Genomic DNA, 19,370 nt, shown 5'->3' on the forward strand with positions numbered 1-19,370 from the left:
CACAAAATTTACTATATGCTTCCATAAAAATGATACTTTAGTAGAAAAAAACCTCACTCAATAAAGATAAAACTTACATATTTTTCAATGTAAACTTGCCATTCATTTGAACTGCAATATTCTTGAAAATCTTCAAAAAATGAAGCGCTACCATTAGTCAAAGGTAAAGAAGGCAGATGCAAGTTCATGAAGAGAAGCTCATAAATTTTAGAAACTAGGGTACGGACAAGGGGAATCAGAAATGAATATATTTCAGTCTGTCCCTTGATTGACTGACTTAGAACATGTTCCAGCTTCCCTAAAATGTAACATGCTTCATCCTGATTTTCAATCACTTTGGTCTGAAGAAGGGTGTTTAGCTTAGCAGATGCCACTGCACAAACCTGGAGGAAAATAGTAAAATAAAGCAGATATTTAGTGATAGCAAAGTTCTTTGGCTGTTCTTGAAGTTGTTTTTTAAAATAAATTATAAAAGTAACCCGTGGAATACACAGAAAAGTTAAAAGGTTGATAATTAATCACCCCAACATCCACTCTATTCCTTCTTATAGTTTGCAAGAAGTGGGGGATGATTCCATCTCTAGTTCCAACTTAGGTCCTAAAAGATATAAGCCAAACAGAATATTCAACCCCTTGCCACAGTGACCGGTTCAGGTAACTTATCTCTCAGTCCACTCATGTCATTATATTTGTCACATGGATTCATTCAGGTCAGGTATTATTAGTGCAATGTCAGAACTTTTATATAGTAACTATAAAGAACTGTGAAAGGGCTTGGATACGACCTCACCTTCAAACTAACAAGTTAGTTTACCATAGTTTCACAGATGCAGGCAGAAGAATGAGACTCCTGGATCAGAAAAAATGATCAACAAAATTAGCAATAACCAGAATATCAGGCAGAGAAGGCAATGGCAACCCACTCCAGTACTCTTGCCTGGAAAATCCCATGGATGGAGGAGCCTGGTAGGCTATAGTCCAAGGGGTGGCGAAGAGTAGGACATGACTGAGCGACTTCACTTTCACTTTCCACTTTCATGCACTGGAAAAGGAAATGACGACCCACCCCAGTGTTCTTGCCTGGAGAATCCCAGGGACAGAGGAGCCTGGTGGGCTGCCGTCTATGGGACTGCACAGAGTCGGACACAACTGACGCGACTTAGCAGCAGCAGCAGCAGAATATCAGGATTTGCCCTGTTTGCCAAACTAATTCCACAGTGAGAAATGAATAGAAGGAGATGATGCCTGCACACGCAATGGCTGCATTATAAAAGAGGAGCCCCAAGCAAAGGAAATCCAAATCTTTTACCCTGGGTAGTAAAGGTGCCTGAACATTGCCGTGGAGGGAGATATTATCTTTATCACACTGGACAGTAAAACAAACCTGCCTTTTAGTCTGGAGGGAGATATTATCTCTATCTTCTCAAGCTGTTTACTATATATGCATCCTCAAAAAGACAGTTCGTCACAAAGGCATCCACTGTCTGTATTCACAAGAGATCCAAGAAGAAATGTCTACCAACAAGGACTATAGGAAGAAGCAGTCTCTTTCTCTGAATATGAACAAGCAAGCATGCAGCCTCAGTTTCTGCTGGCAGTCATTTTGTGATGGTAACAGCAGCCAGTTTAAGACAAGCTGGTACAGGATGGAAAACAATGCTACAAGAACAGCAAACAAATGGAACTGGAGCCTTGACTGAATCATGCCTGGAACTCATCTTAACTATGGAATTTTCAACTACATGAATTTTCTTAACTAAGTCATCTTGTATTGACATTTCTGTTATTTGGAATTACAAGCATTCTTACAGATAAAGAACAGTACATAAGAGAACAAGTAAAGTTCCCGTAGAAAATACATATTTAGGACACATGCATGCATGCTCAGTCTCTAAGCTGTGTCCAACTCTTTGCGACCCCATGGACCGTAGCCCACCAGGCTCCTCTCTTCATGGGATTCTCCAGGCAAGAATATTGGAGTGGGTTGCCATTTCCTTCTCCATGGGATCTTCCCAACTCAGGGATCAGATCTCACACTCTTGGATCTGCTACGTTGGTAGGCAGATTCTTTACCATTGAGCCACCTGGGAAGCAGAGTCCCCAAGGTAAACACACATTTAGGGCACAAACTCACACAAAGTAATACTCTATATTACTCTTAAGCTCTGGCCTCAAACTTCATTGCAGAAAGGTCACAAAGGGGCCTCCTTTCATCGAGACTAGAGAAAGATGTAAGTCTTAAAACCTTAACAAGACAAATGATAAAAAAAAAAAAAGCTCCTCCTTTTCCCTTAACCTATATCCCAATCTTGGATCGTATTACTTTCAAAATAAAGAAAAGCAAGAGAAAAAAAAGGAAGTATTAGAAACCAACATGACTTCAAGAATTAAGTGTGCCAAAAACTCAGCTGTTTACACAGGTCTTCGAAGGCCAAGGCAACAATAAGGGATGTCAGGCAGTCTTTCCGTAAAAGAAGATTTAAAGAAGCAAACAGCATTTGAGGAAATAACCTCTAAGATGGTTCAAAATTTTAACTTTTCTATTTTTAACTTAAGCTTCCACTGTGAAACATCTCTACCCTCCTCAGGTTTCCCCCAAACTCTTTCAATTTACTCTTTGAATCTGACTAAAGCAGCGTAAACCCAATAGAAGGGAACAAATGTGAGACAAAAGGGCATAAAATCTCATTTTCCAGGAAACACCAATGCTAATATTCTGGACTTTTTTGCTACGTGTTTTTAAAAACACTGTTTACATAAAAAGTTGAATATTCAGTGCTCTGCTTTAACTAGTGTCACAGTATTACATGATTATAAGTTTATATGATTGTTTAAAAATATAAAGACACTTTTAGTGAATATAATGATTTACATACCACTGGCCACCCCCCACACATAGATATGATCCCCCTGACCTCACATTATAAAGAGTACTATATTATGGTCACCTGAGAAATGACAGAAACACCAGTGCCCTAGTTCCCTGCTTAATTACTGAGTGATGCCCCACACAAAGCACACAAAAACATTTTTAGAAAGCTCCTCTAGGTGATTTCACGTGCAGCTAGTGAAAAGAACCATTAGATGAGCTAAGACCATTGAGGGAACATAAACCCAGACAAAATGGTGACCATAAGCAGCATCTAAAGAAATGAACAGATACTTGGTCCTGCTTTAAAGACATGCTGGGAAATTCTGGCATTTATGTGAAATCTCCTGATAATTAAATGCTGGGAACTAAATAATATAAATGGGTCAAATAAAACAAATTTGCTGGCCAGATTCATTTTGCAGGCAATTCTGTTTAAACCCCTATGAGGGAAGGGATTCCTTTCCCAATCTTTTAACATGCATGACCTCAGGGAAATCTGCTTTTAGCCTGAGAGAGTGAAATTAAACAAGTAGCTAGAAAGAAATGTTCTAGATCACTAACTACTGGTTGACAGAATCAAGTCTAAGCTGTAGGTGCTACAACTCTTAATTTATTTAATAGCTATGTCCTACTATGGGACAGGCACTGGATATTTAATGGTGAACAAATTATAACACACATGTTATTTCTCCTTGGAAATCTCACCAAGGCGAAAAACATTGAGGTCGATTATCAGCAGGAAAAAACAGAGTCTTAATATCTAAAACAATTAGCTATCCAGTATACTGGCTGCAAGGGCTTTAATAGCCACCAGGCTCATTTCAGTGAAAAAGCCAAAAAAGTTATTTTTGCTCTATTCCTACATGGAGGAAAAAAGAAAACTACAGTGAACATCTATGTGTACAAAGATTGCTTGATATTTTAGATTATTACCTTAGGATACAGTTTTAAAGCAGAATTACTAGACAAAGAATATAACAATCTTTATAAAAGTTCTTAGTTCATATATTTTCAAATTGTATTTAAAAGCTGTACAATTCAAACGTTCATCATTTATATATCAGAATTTCTAGTTTTGTTGAGTTTTTCTGCATTTTCCATGTTTTCTACAATGTATTACCTTTTTGATTAGGGAAAAAGCTCACTATCTTAAAAAAGTCAGTAACATGGGGAAATAAATTTAATATAATTGTAAGAAAAATAGAAAAGAACAAAATTATCAAAATATATGATAGTTTCCATCACCCCCCAAAAAATATATACACAGAAAAAAATATTAAAATGTTGAGAGATCGTTTCTTAGGCTATAGAATGAAGCATGTTTTACCTATTTTTTTCTCTTTATGTTTTTTGTGTATTTTCTACAATGAGCATATTTTCTTTTCTGATTGGAAAAAAATACTTACTGAAAAGTATGGCCTTCTTTAAAAAGAGCAAATGTATGGTATTTTAACATCCTCATGCTCTTATCAATATTATAGCAAGTTTATATTAGAAACCATTCACACCACAACTCCCATAACCCAAGTACTTAAAATTCCAATATCAAAAATGAATGTATAGCCAGGTAAACAGCCATGACAAAGACATAACTTAAGACAGCATATTAAAAAGCAGAGACATTACTTTGCCAACAAAGGTCCGTATAGTCAAATCTATGATTTTTCCAGTAGTCATGTATGGATGTGAGAGTTGGATTATAAAGAAAGCTGAGCACCAAAGAATTGATGCTCTTGAACTGTGGTGTTGGAGAAGACTCTCGAGAGTCCCTTGGACAGCAAGGAGATTCAACCAGTCCATCCTAAAGGAAATCAGTCCTGAATGTTCATTGGAAGGACTGATGCTGAAGCTGAAACTCCAATCCTTTGGCCACCTGATATGAAGAAGTGACTCATTGGAAAAGACCCTGATGCTGGGCAAGATTGAGGGCAGGAGGAGAAGGGGACAACAGAGGATGAGATGATTTGATGGACATGAGTTTGAGCAAGCTCCGGGAGTTGGTGATGGACAGGGAAGCCTGGTGTGTTGCATGCAGTTCATGGGGTCACAAAGAGTCAGACACAACTGAGTGACTGTACTGAACTGAACTGAAATAGCCATGGTACACATGTCATGACTAATTCAACCCAGGTAATCACAAACAGCCAAGTAAAAAGAAAGATGACAGACTAAAATCTGCATGGAACTTCTCTAACCTTTAACATTTTAATTTAAAACAGAAACAATAAATATTCTGTGTGTCCATCTTTGGTTTACCCTCATTACAGAAATCTAGCACAAAGCTAACACTTGGTCTTCACTAAGTGCTTAATAAATGAGAAAAATGTAAAACTGAAGTAGTGTTTTAGTATAGAAAAAGATTTTGACAGGAACAATTTAAAAAAAAAATTTCTTAAAAACGCAAGCCCTAATTGAAAAAGACACATGTATCCAATAGCCAGAACGTGGAAGCAACCTAGATGTCCATTGATAGATGAATGGATAAAGAAGCTGTGGTACTTATACACAACGGGAATATTCAGCCATAAAAAAGAACACATTTGAGTCAGTTCTGATGAGGTGGATGAACCTAGAACCTATTAATGAAAGTGAAGTGTCAGAAAGAGAAAGACAAATATATTCTAACCCACATTTACACAATCTCAAAAAATGGTCCAGAAGAATTTATTTACAGGGCAACAATGGAAAGACAGACATAGAGAACAGACTTATGGACATGGGGAGAGGGGAGGAGAGGGTGAGATGTATGGAAAGAGTAACACGGAAACTTACATTACCATATATAAAATAGACAGCCAACAGGAATTTTCTGTATGGTTCAGGAAACTCAAACAGGGGCTCTATATCAACCTAGATGGGTGGGATGTGGAGGGAGATGGGAGGGAGGTTCAAAAGAGAGGGGATATATGTATACCTATGGCTGATTCATGCTGAGGTTTAACAGAAAACAACAAAATTCTGTAAAGTAATTATCCTTCAATAAAAAAATAAAAACAAAAAAAATGCAAGCCCTAAACTGCACATGTACAAAAAGTCTATGCAGGCTATACAGCTCCTAGCTATGCTAAATACAGATGATGTGAGTAACGCCCTCTAATACAAGCTATGTATTAATGCTCTAAAAGAAAACCATAAATTATAGAGTCACAAACATCAGGGAAAAAATAACTGACTAGCTGCCTTTCAAGCTTGTTTCTAATCCTACAAAATTGAAAGTAGAGTTAAGTCATGGTATTTTTGAAACTAAAAAATTAAAGTGCTGAAAATATAATTGCCATTCAGTTATTATACAAATTCATATGTTGCATGTCAGTATATAAAATAATGTAAAAGAATCAACAAACCTGCAAATTACCCCTTCCAATGAAGCCAAGCAGCAACTGGATTTGAATCTGAGAGAGTTTCACCCATACTGGACTTTCAGAATACCAAACTGACAGACTGTCGAAGAGCAGCATCAAATCCTCTAAAAGCTAATACAAAGGAAAAATTGATAAATTAATATATTCCCATTTTTAAATCTACCTATGATGAGCTTCTCCCAACAGTAATACAAATCATAAATATTTCAAGGCTGATTCAATATTCAGTTGGTAAAAAACAAAAGAATTATCCTAGAAATAGTTAACAAAATCTGCAACTATTTATCACATCTTATCCATTGTTTATTGCATCTGATTAAATATTCATGCTCTGAAAGGAGAGGATATAAAATTTCTTTCTTTGAATAAAGTCTGTCACTATCAAAAAAATGATTTCAAAGAGATGTTACGCACCTTCTCAGTCCACATGTTCGAATTGACTAGTCCCTCTGATTGCAGGAAGTCCTGTATGATCAGTGTGAGTCGGAAAGCATTTTCAGCAGTTACTGGATTTGTTTTTGCTTCTCTGTTTTCTGTGACGGCCCATTCTAACATCTTCTGTAGCAAACTAGGTAGAAAGCAAAGTAAAACCACTTTATACTTATAAAAATAACAGGTCATTAAAAAATGAAAAGAAAACAGCAACAGCAAAGCCAGCTATTTATTAATAGGAGTGTATTTCCAAAGATATACTCTCACTGGCAGGTATCATAAGACATTGTGGATGGGTTTTAGTAAAAATGAAACCACTTTTTCAACTCTGGAGTATCTATCTTTAATATAACCTAATACACTGACACGATGGACATGAGTTTGAGTGAACTCCGGGAGTTGGTGATGGACAAGGAGGCCTGGCGTGCTGTGATTCATGGGGTCGCAAAGAGTCGCACACGACTGAGCGACTGAACTGAACTGAACTGAATACTAAAAGGCAGAGTAAAAGTTACCTGCTTGACTTGACCTTTAAAAAAAAAAAAGCGATGAAAATAATTCACATTCTGGCCATGAGATATTTAAAAGTTTCTTTTTAAACTGAAATTGGAAATGTTAGGGAAGAAAGCCTTATGCCTTACACAGAGTCTAGTTCTGTGGAAAAACAAGAAAGTAATTCTATTGTAGTGTGCTGCTGTTACAGTGTCCTACCATATGCCTGAAACTCAAAGTTTTAGAGGAGTAATTTTCATGAAAACACTACTCCCTTCCTTTAGCATGGGAGCACTCAAACCTGGGCTAAACTACAGAACACAATGCAACAAGTCCTTAGATACTACAGGAAACAACTGAAACTGAGAATATAATCACCTCAAACCCAAATTAATGTAAGATTTAAATCTCTTCACACTGGAGTTAGCTTTGTATTTCTCTCTAGATCCCACAGACAGAAAAAGGGTTAAGCACAAAGCTTCCCCTTTTCTCTCCCCCTACCCAGTGAATATGGAATAAATGTTCAATAACAAATATTTTAGACTCCTGCCCACTTTCAAAAGGAGACGGGATATCACTAAAGGAATGCTTACATTAGTTTTATTTCATCTGATGGTCGAAGTAGCTCACTGGATATTCCTGGTTTAGTTAGTGCTGAAAACACTTGTCCCCGTTCAATCCAAGTATCGTCATCAGACTTTTCTAGTCCCTTACATATTATACAGCTTAAAATATTGGTCAGTAACTGAATAAGCTCCTCCTCACATCTCTATAAAAAAGATAAAAATAATATGAAATTATTGGAGGGAAGGGTTGTTAAAAACACATAAACAGAACCATCAGGTACATAGAATATAATCATTTAACATATTTTTACGGTGTCTGGATGAACCCAGAACTTTACTAGGAAGGCCCCAGAGATGTAAAGAGGAATGACACTGGCTTTGCTCTCAAGACACTCACCACTGTGGGACTTCTAGGTGTCTAATACCTTCAATCATGAGACTTGGAACATGAATAATATATGAAGTTATTAACAATTACACATTTCCGAGGTTATACATATAAAAATAAAAACACATTTGGACAAATAAGGCATCTTACCTCTTTGTTTTCAAGTAAAGAGAAGTCATCACTGAAACCCACATCATTTGTGACACTGCTTTCTTTGTCAGGCTGCACAGGAAATGGCTTCATGGACTCTATGGGGGAAGGAGTGCTAGGCAGGCTGTCTGGCATTTGACTTCCACCATCACTCAGTTCACATGAATCAATTCCACTGAGATCTAAACTCAGAGGTGAAAGGTTATTATGCCAGAATTCTTCTTGATTCTCTGATTTGAAAGATAATTCTCCCATCAAGCTATCTTCTTGAAATAATGGCATGTTTGAGTCCAGAGAATGTCTATCCTCCAAATTCCACTCATCTGAAGATACATGAGCTGAGGCAAAAGAGGCAACTTTTTCTTCATCTGTCTTTTCGTCAAAGTTCCTCTTCGTATCTTCCACTGATATATTTTTATCATTGTCTTTCATTATAATAGCCCTATTGTGCTTATGAAGAGTATTTCCATTTTCAAAATTTGCTTTTAAAAAAAGCCTAACTAAGGTGTCTTGCCAGCCCACTTGTTGAGATATCTGATGTGCTGCATCTGGCTGGGACTGCAAAATCTGTAGAATCTGCAAAGAGATTAAGAATGCAAAAATTTGTCAACAGGTAAATGGTACTTTACATCAGAAACAGTTTCAGTTATTTCATGACAAAGTAATTTAATAAGAAACTTTGAAGGATATATTTTTCAACAGATTATGTTCTTAACTAGATTAGAAACTATCTGGAGGGCAGACACTGGGTTTGCAACTAATCTGAATATTACTCATTGTATATCTAGAGTAGGGATATATTCAAATATTTGCTGAAAGATAAAAAAGGAAAAAAGATAAAAGAATCCTCCATATAACAACATACTCATGTTACTAACTTAACTTGGTCAGAGAAAAAAATATAAACTGATTTAAGGCATATATAAAATGTAATAAAGTTATATCCTCTAAACTAAATACTCTCCATGAGCCTACTATATTTGTTTAGCAGATACTGAACATCAACTATGTGCCAAAGTATTGGATAGTTCCGAGACTTTGGCTACCTATTGCCAAGAGCTGACTCATTGGAAAAGACCCTGATGCTGGGAAAGATTGAAGTCAGGAGGAGAAGGCAACAAGAGAGGATGAGATGGTTGGATGGCTTCACCGACTTGGTGGACGTGAGTCTGAGCAAACTCTTGGAGACGGTGAAGGACAGGGAAGCCTTGCATGCTGCAGTCCACATAGTCACAAAGCGTCAGACACGACTTACAAATGAACAACTATGTGCCACGCACAGTTCTAACATTAGGGTTTGGGGAATCATTAGAACACATAAGAAACTTTGAAAGACCCTAAGTACACCAAGAACAATGTCCCTTATCATTTTTCCCCCCAAGCAAAGTTAATGGGTTGCTTTTGCAAAAACATTTGTTCTCATTAACTCTATATGGTGCAAGCAAACAAAAACTGAACTTTAATTCCAGAAAACTATTTCCAGTGAGATGGATGCTGCTATTTAGCTAGAATAAGAAACTGAAATTATAGAGTAGATATTGATGTGACAATGTGTATGATCTCTAGAATCCCAAATGACTTCATATTTTTTGGATAAAAACAAACTTGCAAACACTATATCAAAAATGCTGTTAAAAGTGGCCTGACCCCAGAACCCAAGTGCTCCCCACTACACCACACTGCCTTATGGTAGAGAATAGGAAGGGTACTGGGGAAGAGGAAAGCCCAACTGTATAGCACAAAGAACTCTACTCAGTACTCTGTAATGATATACATGGGAAAAGAATCTTTAAAAGTGGATATATGTATATGTATAACTGATTCACTTTGCTGTACAGCAGAGACTAACACAACATTATAAATCAACTGTATTTCAAAAAAATTATTTAAAAAATAAAAAAAAATTTATAAGAAATGCTGTTAGGATCTTTAAGATTTAAATCGCAAAGCCAATTAAACTTCTAAGGAGATAGAAAGAAATTCAGCTCCCAGTGTTTATAGAGTATCTCTTTATCAGAATTTCTAACTCTGACAAATTTCACAGCAGGAGATGAATTATGTCTGTGTGGACTTCAAAATTAATGGCTCTTATGTACACTGATGCTGGTACAGAAAGCAGTAGAGTCAAAGTAAGTTACAATGACAGGTCAAGTGTCTTTCCTCACGTTATGCTGTCAATCAGTGAGCTACTATGCCTCTGTCAGTGCAAAATATCAGCTTTAAACATATTAAATCTTGGTAGGCAAAGAAACTTTTCATGACTTTAAAGTTTCCATGAAATAAGACTTATCTTGCAGCTATTTTGTAAACACATAATGAATAAAAACTAGGCTGCACTGGGAAAGGTTTCTAATTGCACACTGAGAGGAAAAAGATAAACTTACATGACTTGCTTCAAGAAAAATATAGCAAAATCCACTAATATGTAAAATAGGAAAACTCTCTGAAAAGTTATTGTGTTTCATGAATTATGTCCTACATATGTATTACCACAGACAGGTAAATATCTGTGTTAAAAAAAAAATAAAAAAAGCTCCTAACAGAAGTTTGTTAACACGGTAAAACAGGAAACAATCCAAAATGTCCGTCAATAGGAAATCAGATTATACTTCATAGAACAGTCATAGAATAAAAAACTATGCAGCTGTTAAACAGAAACATGGGAACCTTCCTGTGGTACAGTGGATAAGAATCCACCTGCCAATGCAGGAGACACGGGTTTGATCCCTAGTCCAGGAAGATTCCACACGCTGAAGGGCAATTAAGCCCGTGTACCACAACTACTGAGCCCATCATGTCTAGAGCCCATAAGAAACAACTGCTGAGCCTGCATGCCGCAACTACTGAACCCCAAGCAACCAGAGCCCACGCTCTATAACAAGAGAAGCCACTGCAATGAGAAGCCCGTGCACCACAGCAAAGAGAAGGCTTCTGCTCACCACAACGAGAGAAAGCCTGCGTGGAGCAACAAAGGCCCAGTGCAATCAATAAATAAATAATAAATAAAAGAAAAATTAAATAAAAAAGGAGAAATATATATATGATTTACTGGTGGAAAAGTACTGTGACATAATTAGGGAACAAAATTAAAAAGAAAAGCAGGGAAGCAAATTAAATACCAGACTGGTCATTGGTTGCCAGTAGAAAAGGCTTTAAGCAGGAAGAAGCACATGGGATAACCATTCATCAACTTAGTTAAAGGTTAAATGAGTGGACTGAAGGCAAATCATTGTTGGAATACACTCGCAAACTACAGAAAACCCTTTCCATAAAGGTCAAAAGATTCAGAAACTCTAAAATATGGTATATCAATTAGAAAAGGTCACAACTGAAGGATCTTAATAAAGAAAATAGTCTCTGGGAATATATTTTTGATTCTGGGAAGGCCATTATTTCCAGGAGCTCATGTATGGTGAAGAAGAACAAATCTGTATGCTATATTTCTTATTATTACATAAAGTTAATTCACTTCAAAAAAGTAAACTATAACATTACGTCATATAAAAGATATTAGAACTTATAGCTGGTAAAAAATACTTCATCTAAAGGTTATTCACAATACAATAACACTGCAATTCTTATAGTATATTTTTAAAGTTTACTAACCTTTCTGCAGATGACCACCCTGACATTTATATAGGCTCTGTGAGATATATATACCACAGATAACAGATCTTTGAAATTAATAGCAGGATCTATGATAGAAAAAAAAAACAACAGTTAAAATTAAGTACTAGAGAAAAAACAAGAAAGAAATGTATTAATAGTTATATATAAGCTGACATATTTATTTCATTTATACTTTTTTCCTGCTGTCAACAAACATGCTTTTTCCACCCAACTTTATTAAGATATAATTGACATAAAAACATTGTTTAAGGTGTAAAACACAATGATTTTATATATACATATATATAGTGAAATGATTATACAATAAGGTTATTTAACACATCCATTATCTCACATAGTTACCATATTTATTTTTGAGGTGAGGACATTTAAGATCTGCTCTCTTAGCAACTTACAAATACACAACACATTATTGCTAACTACAGTCACCATGTTATAACTTAGATCCACAAAACATACTTATTTTACAACTGAAAGTTTTCACTCTTTGTACCTTTACCCGTTTCCCTCACTGCCCCAGCTCTGGCAACCATCCGTCTACCCTGTTTCTCACTTTTTCTCCCCACAGGTTAGGTGAGATCACATGGCATTTGTCCTCCTTTGCCTGACTTACTTCACTTAGCAGATTGCCGTCTATGCTTTTCCATGTGGTTGCAAATGGCAGGATTTCCTTCTTTTATATGGCCAATATTCCGTTTTGTGTGTATATATATACACACACATATATATACACATATATACATGCCTGAGTTTTGTTAGTTATTTATCTGTCAATGGACACTTAGGTTGTTTCTGTATCTTGACCATCAAGAATGATGGTATAATAAACATAGCGGTACCGCTCATACCTCTCTGAGATATGATTTCATTTCCTTTAGATATATACCCAGAAGAGGGACTGCTGAATCATGTGGTAGTTCTATTTTTAATTTTTTAAGGACCTTCCAAAGTGGCTGCAAACTGATATCCATTGAATCTCAGCTGACTAGACATGAATTCAGTGGATAGTCAGCTCAAATTTAATGAACTCATGTCCACAGGCATGAATTTGGACATGAATTTGAGCAAAATCCAGGAGATAGTGCACAGAGGAGCCTGGCATGCTGCAGTCTATGGGGCTGCAAGGAGTGAGACACAACTTAAGAGACTAAAATGACAGGAGTGGCTGCACCAGTTTATAGTACGCTCCCACCAACAGCACACAAGGGTTCCTTTTTCTCCACATCCTCACCACCAGCACTTTTTATCTCTTCTCTCTTTGTTAACAGCCAAATTAATAGGTGGGAGGTGATATATCTCACTGTGTTTTTGATTTTCGTTTCCCTTATAATTAAGGATGCTAAGTATATTTTCATGTATTTCTTGGCCATTTGTATATCTTCTTTGGAAAAATGTCTATGTGTGTCCTTTGCTCATATTCTAATTGGATTTTTTGCTATGGAGTTGTATGATTTCCTTATATATTTTAGATATTAACTCCTCATAAGATTTTGATTTATAAACATCTTCTCCTATACTATAGACTGCCTTTTCCTTTTGTTGATGGTTCCTTTTGCTATGTAGAAGATTTCTGGTTTGATCTAATCCCATGGTTTATTTTGATTTTTGTTGCTTTTGCTGTCATACGCAAAAAATCATTGCCAAGACAAAGGTCAAACAGTTTTTCCCCTATGTTTTCTTCTAGTATTTTTACAGTTCAATTCTTACACTTTAATCTATATGAGTTAATTTCTGTGGGTGGTGTATGAGTCCATTCTCATTCTTTTACAAGTGGATATTCAGTTTCCCCAACCACGTTTATAGAAGAGACTATCTTCCCTCCATTGAGTTCAGGGATCCCTTATCAAATACTAGTTTACTGTACATGCATAGCTTTATTTCTGGACTCTTGATTCTGTCTCACTTTTTTATGTGATTATTTTTATGCATACTGGAGCACTCTTTTGATTACTATAACTTTGTAGTATAATTTGAAATCCCAAAGTATGATGCCTCCAGTGTTCTGCTTTCTCAAAAAAAGAATGATACATAATAATCACATAAATGCTGAAATAACTGTTTCATTTTAAGTAAGAATCACAGATATGTTTAAATTTTACAAAGACAATAGGTTTAGAATGTTCAACATCTTTCTCAGTAAATCTGAAATAGCTGTTCTTAGACTGCCTAAACATACTGTCCATAATGCTTGGATCTTACACTTCTATTACCTTCTTATGTATATGTCTTATCAATAAGATGATAAACCACTCAAGACAAAGAAGCTTATCTTAGATCTTTCTGAATCTCTAGCATCTGATATAAATTCTATAGTTCGTATAAGTACTAACAAAAAGGTTTATAAAAGCAAAATTAGAAACAAAAAAGAATATCTAAAATTAGTTTTCATTTTTCCTTTAAGATTTTAAGCTCTGTAAAGAAAAACAATATCTTGTACATGTTTTCTCTAATGTCCTTTTCTTTTTACATAGTCAGTTATTTGCTTATCACTCAGTCAATAAACATCTACTGAAGGCATACCAAATAAGGTTCTATGCTATGCTCTGGGGAGACAAAAACAACAAAGGTATATTTGAAACAGTATCCAGTGAAAGCCCTGTTGAATCAAGCATGCTGCTGCTGCTAAGTCGCTTCAGTCATGTCTGACTCTGTGCGACCCCATAGACGCCAGCCCACCAGCCTCCTCCATCCTTGGGATTCTCCAGGCAAGAATGCTAGAGTGGGTTGCCATTTCCTTCTCCAATGCATGAGGAAAGAGGGGGAAAGAACCTTCAGAAGAAAAAAAATTTAGAGCCATAAAGTAGAATTATATGATGATGAATAACATTTCGATGCATCAGTATTTTTAGCCATGGTCATACCTGTATTTATAATTTGATTGGTGAGACTTTTAATGAGAGAAGTATTAACAGGTGCTTCATTAAGAAGGAGTCCAAATCCTGAGTAGCCAACTTCTCTGAGTCGAATACGTTGTTTACTTCGTTCATAAACATTTGTGCATCTCAACATCTGTTCCATAACCTGGTCAAAATGGTAATATATTCATCTCAATATAGAAAACTAAGAACCGTTGTCACTTAGGTTAATATTGAATAAATATTAGTGTACAGTGTTTTTGAAGCATCATTGTATTCCTCAAGAATTAAAGAAAAAATAGCACTAATAGGGAAGACTATTCCATATCTTGCAATCATTAAAAAATGAACTTAAAAATAAACTGGACTGAAATGCAACTGCATTTGAATAATTAATATGTTTCAAACCCCAATTTATATCAATTTCTTGGTAGATAAATAATTTAAAATTTTCTTTTAATGGCTTAAAGTGTAGAGGGAAAAAATCCTGTAGCTTGCAAGAAGAACAAAAGTGTGCTCTGAAATATAAGAAATATACTTCTAGATCAATCTAGTAATCTATTTATGTAATAGTTGTCAAAATAATTTTCAACAACAAGGAAATACTGTGAAACACCTCATCCATATGTTAAAATGGAAGAATGAATTAGTAACCTCAAACATCTTGAAGGTAAATCAATAATTTTACTAAGTGACATACTGAAAGCTTTTATGCAAAGGGTAATCTTGGCAAAATAGTATCATGAACCTCCGTGGGGCCATTTTTGAAGAAATGACATTAAATCTCCATATAGGAACCCTGGATGGGTACATGTTTTAAAGAATAGCTTCAGGGGTCACCATAACCAATACTCAGGAGAAACTATGTCAGACCATCATTAACGTACTTTTGTTTTCCAAAATTTAGGAATTCCATATAGAGGCAATCCAAATAGAATCTCACGAGTAGACTTCATGTCACACTAACGATGTAGGGGGAAACAACTGTCACAGGCAATCTGGCATAACAAAGGAGACTAAATGATGAAAAAAAATGCATTTGCAGTAGAAATATGACAGACTATTTTAATTTTAGTTAACCAAAAAGGTGGAGGGGGTGGCTTCCGTCAAAGTTCAAAGTCTGGGATATCCTGGAAAGCTTAATAAAACATGTCCTACATCCTTTAACAAGTTACTACTTTGTCCACTTCAGTTTCATCTGTAACATGTTAATAATATCCACTTCATAAAGTTGCTGCAAGGACTATATAAACTATACATAAAATGGGCTTAAAGAAGTGAAAGTGAAGTTGCTCAGTTGTGTCCGACTCTTCGCAATCCCATGGACTATAGCCTACCAGGCTCCTCCGTCCATGGGATTTTCCAGGCAGTAATACTGGAGTGGGTTGCCATTTCCTTCTCCAGGAGATCTTCCTGACCCAGGGATTGAACCCTGGTCTCCCATATTGTAGGCAGACACTTTACTGTCTGAGCCACAAAATGGGCTTAGTGCTTGATAAGCTTAGTGGGTGCTAAATAAGCTTAGTATGATGGGCTACACAGATCCACTGGAAGTCAAAAGGAGGTAAGGGTTTTTTTTACTGAGTATGACAAAGTGGATTTTCCACTGAAATTACTAATCAGATTATAATAATATAGTTTTTAAATACACAAACAGAAAAACATGAAAAATATATATCAAAACAAACCGAACAATTTAAAATTAGAAGTAGGGATGAGAAAAAAGAATTAACGTTCAGAGAATGGATATGTTCCAAGTAAATTCATATACCCACAAATGTCCCCAAATATAAAGATGCTTAAGACATGCTTGTACCTTAAAAATGATTTCTCTTAGTTTGTCAGAGTACTTCTGATTTAAGAGTAAGGCATAAAGTATGTCAGCATTTCCAGGTTCAAACAGCAGTAAGAAAAGCTGACCTCTAGTTGGGCTGGTACGTAGGAGATTGAAGAGTATGTCCAAAATTCCAAGAAGCTTTTAAAATTAAGCAACACAAAACAAATAACCACACTCATATACAGAAACACAAATAAAAGTCATAAACCACAAATAGTTACTTAACTAAATTCAATATCCCCTAATGTTTTAGCTTAACTAGATTATCAGAAGTCTTCTGAACCTGCCTTGCCTTTTCCTTCAGTATGCTTTTGTTTTATTCCATTTCCTTCTGCACATCCTCTCACTATCCACATTCACCTGCTGAATCTTTCTTTTCCATACAGCCATCTCTTCCATAAAGTCTTTCCTAGTTCCTCACCATCTAACACTCTCCTATGGAAATCTCATGTTACTTCATATATCTCTTACAGGTATTATCATGCTTTTTTTACTTTCATAATTACTTATAAATCTTTCTTATCAACCCCTGCCTTCATTAGGCTAAAAACAAGAATGATAATTCTTTCATCATTAAATACCTACAATATCTAGTATTATTCTATGTATAGGTATAGTAAGTATTCAATAAATATATAGTTACATATGTAATAAATGTTTGACTAAATTGATCAAGAAAATATTATTAGCAATGAATCACAGCATAGGTGACAATACAGCAATCATGAAATGAGATGATTATTCATTATTCTAAATAATGAGAAGCTTTTGAAGTAGTTCAACCTTATAAGGAAATAGCCTAAGTTAATTTATCTATATAATACCAACTATGAAGTTATATAACCACTGAGTACACAATGCATATTTCATGATAGAGGACAAAATTCTTCAGTCAACATAAATTAAGGCTGCTCAGATTTGGTGTTGAGAGTGGTATACCAAAAGAATACAGAAACAGCAACAAAAACACCTGGGTTATATAGTTCCAAGTTTATGAGCTGTGTGACTTTTTAAGTTAAGTCACCTAATCTCTCTGAGCACATATTTTCAAATGTACACATGGGAAGAGTAATCCCTGGTCTGTATATTTTATGTCAGTCGTCAAATTCTACCATACATCAGAATTACCTTGAGGGCTTGATTTGGACATACATTTGGATTTCTAAAAAATTCTCAAGTAAGTGGGTCCATACATTGAGAACTACTGTCTTATTAAAGGGTAGTTCTGAGGTATAAATGAATAGTGTATGTGAAAGAATTTAAAAATAGAAATAGTTATAATTTACTCTTTATGTAAAATTTTTATGAACCTACTAAACACTAAAATTTATGTGAGAAATCTACGTAGTAATTTTTGTTAATAGCTAAACATACAATACATGGCCTATGATACAGCAACTCATTTATTAAAACTAACAGGTTTATCAAGAGCATAATACCTGTTCTTCTTCATTGATAGCAGCTATGTAACCGATAATACTTTGTATCTCTTCATGAGTTCCGCCTTTGCTCAGAAAATATTTAATTAGTCCATACAAAGAAGTTCTTATTGTTCGAATATCATCGGGAGACAGCTCACTATATTTACAATCATTCCTAAAACAGAAAGTAAACAAGAAACAGTATAAATTTTTACCTTTTACAATTTTGTACTTTTATACATAAAAGAATTCATAGTTTAAAAGAAGATGTTTGCATGTAACTATTAGAATTCATAGTATCTTTGGCTTCTTCTTAAGAAAAACCTTTTTAAGTTAGGAGTTGCAATAATAAAGATATTAATTGTTAAAAACAGTTTATATTTATGTATTATGTAGCAGACACAATTTTAAGTGCTTTATACATTACTATTTCATTTAATCCTCAAACATAGGAAATCATACAGTTGTCCTTGTCACAAAGCAGAAAACCTTAGTACAGGAAAGTTGAGTAAGTTGCCCTTGTATGTGATCCCTTGTTCATCATTTTAACCTTCACAACGTCCTGGCTCTCTGAAGTTAAAGGTATTAGAATTGCTAGAAAATATCACAATCTAAGTGCTCCAATCAAGTAACAGACACATTATCAAACTGAGAAGAAGGACATCGTACCCATAATAAATCCTAAGTGTATCCAGGAGAAATTGTACACCATACTTCTTTCGGAAAACTCTCCTGCTGTCTTTGATGATGGTAGAAAGATACTGTATGTGACCTAAAATAGAAAGTTTACTCTTAAAATTATATACCTAAAATAAAAATCACATAGGTGGTAATAAATTTCTAAAGTAACTATAAAATTTTATCCAACAGCCTGAGCTTACCAATTCGAAAGGGAAAATCTCCACGGTTCCAAATACGGAAGTCAAAGAGTAAATATTGATACATTTGTTGCAGGAGCTGCATATTTTTCTCTAATGATACCTGTTCAATGAGTAACTGAATTGCCATCAATACATTAACATCCATCAAAGTGCTAGGCACCTGAAATCCAAACAGAAGAAGGTTCTTGTAATTGTCATTAAGCTGTAATTTGAAATGATTAATTTAGAACATCTACTAAATATAAAAATCTTGGTTAGAAAAATATAAACAATTTAAACATTAACTTTTCTGATATAATCTAGAATATATTCCTAAAATAGTCTTCAAATGATCAAATAACCCAAATACCAAAGTTAACACATAAGGTCCTGAATATCAAAGATTATACATTGTTATGTAAGGTAAGCAGTTCTTATATAAGGTGATTTCAAAGAAATTTTTAAAAGCTGCTTGTGAAATAAATTATATTCACTAATATAACTT

General features: G+C 35.1%; 1 protein-coding gene across 7 annotated transcripts in view; it reads right to left on the reverse strand.

The window, feature by feature from the left end:
* Nucleotides 1–19,370, reverse strand: part of NBEAL1 (neurobeachin like 1) — a 165,186-nt gene that overhangs the window by 65,350 nt on the left and 80,466 nt on the right. For all 7 annotated transcript variants that reach the window (XM_055398718.2, XM_055398716.2, XM_055398714.2 and 4 more), the window contains 11 exons: nt 18,887–19,046; nt 18,675–18,777; nt 18,024–18,180; nt 16,564–16,722; nt 14,754–14,913; nt 11,869–11,957; nt 8,263–8,838; nt 7,752–7,927; nt 6,649–6,802; nt 6,217–6,345; nt 78–383 (listed from right to left, as the gene is read on the reverse strand). In XM_055398718.2, coding sequence (XP_055254693.2) covers nt 78–383; nt 6,217–6,345; nt 6,649–6,802; nt 7,752–7,927; nt 8,263–8,838; nt 11,869–11,957; nt 14,754–14,913; nt 16,564–16,722; nt 18,024–18,180; nt 18,675–18,777; nt 18,887–19,046 — 2,169 coding nt within the window. The remainder of the gene's footprint in view (nt 1–77; nt 384–6,216; nt 6,346–6,648; nt 6,803–7,751; nt 7,928–8,262; nt 8,839–11,868; nt 11,958–14,753; nt 14,914–16,563; nt 16,723–18,023; nt 18,181–18,674; nt 18,778–18,886; nt 19,047–19,370) is intronic.

Source organism: Moschus berezovskii, chromosome 2 (assembly GCF_049115385.1).
Source record: "Moschus berezovskii isolate FMDL1 chromosome 2, NW_MosBer_1.0, whole genome shotgun sequence".
NCBI lineage: Eukaryota > Metazoa > Chordata > Mammalia > Artiodactyla > Moschidae > Moschus > Moschus berezovskii.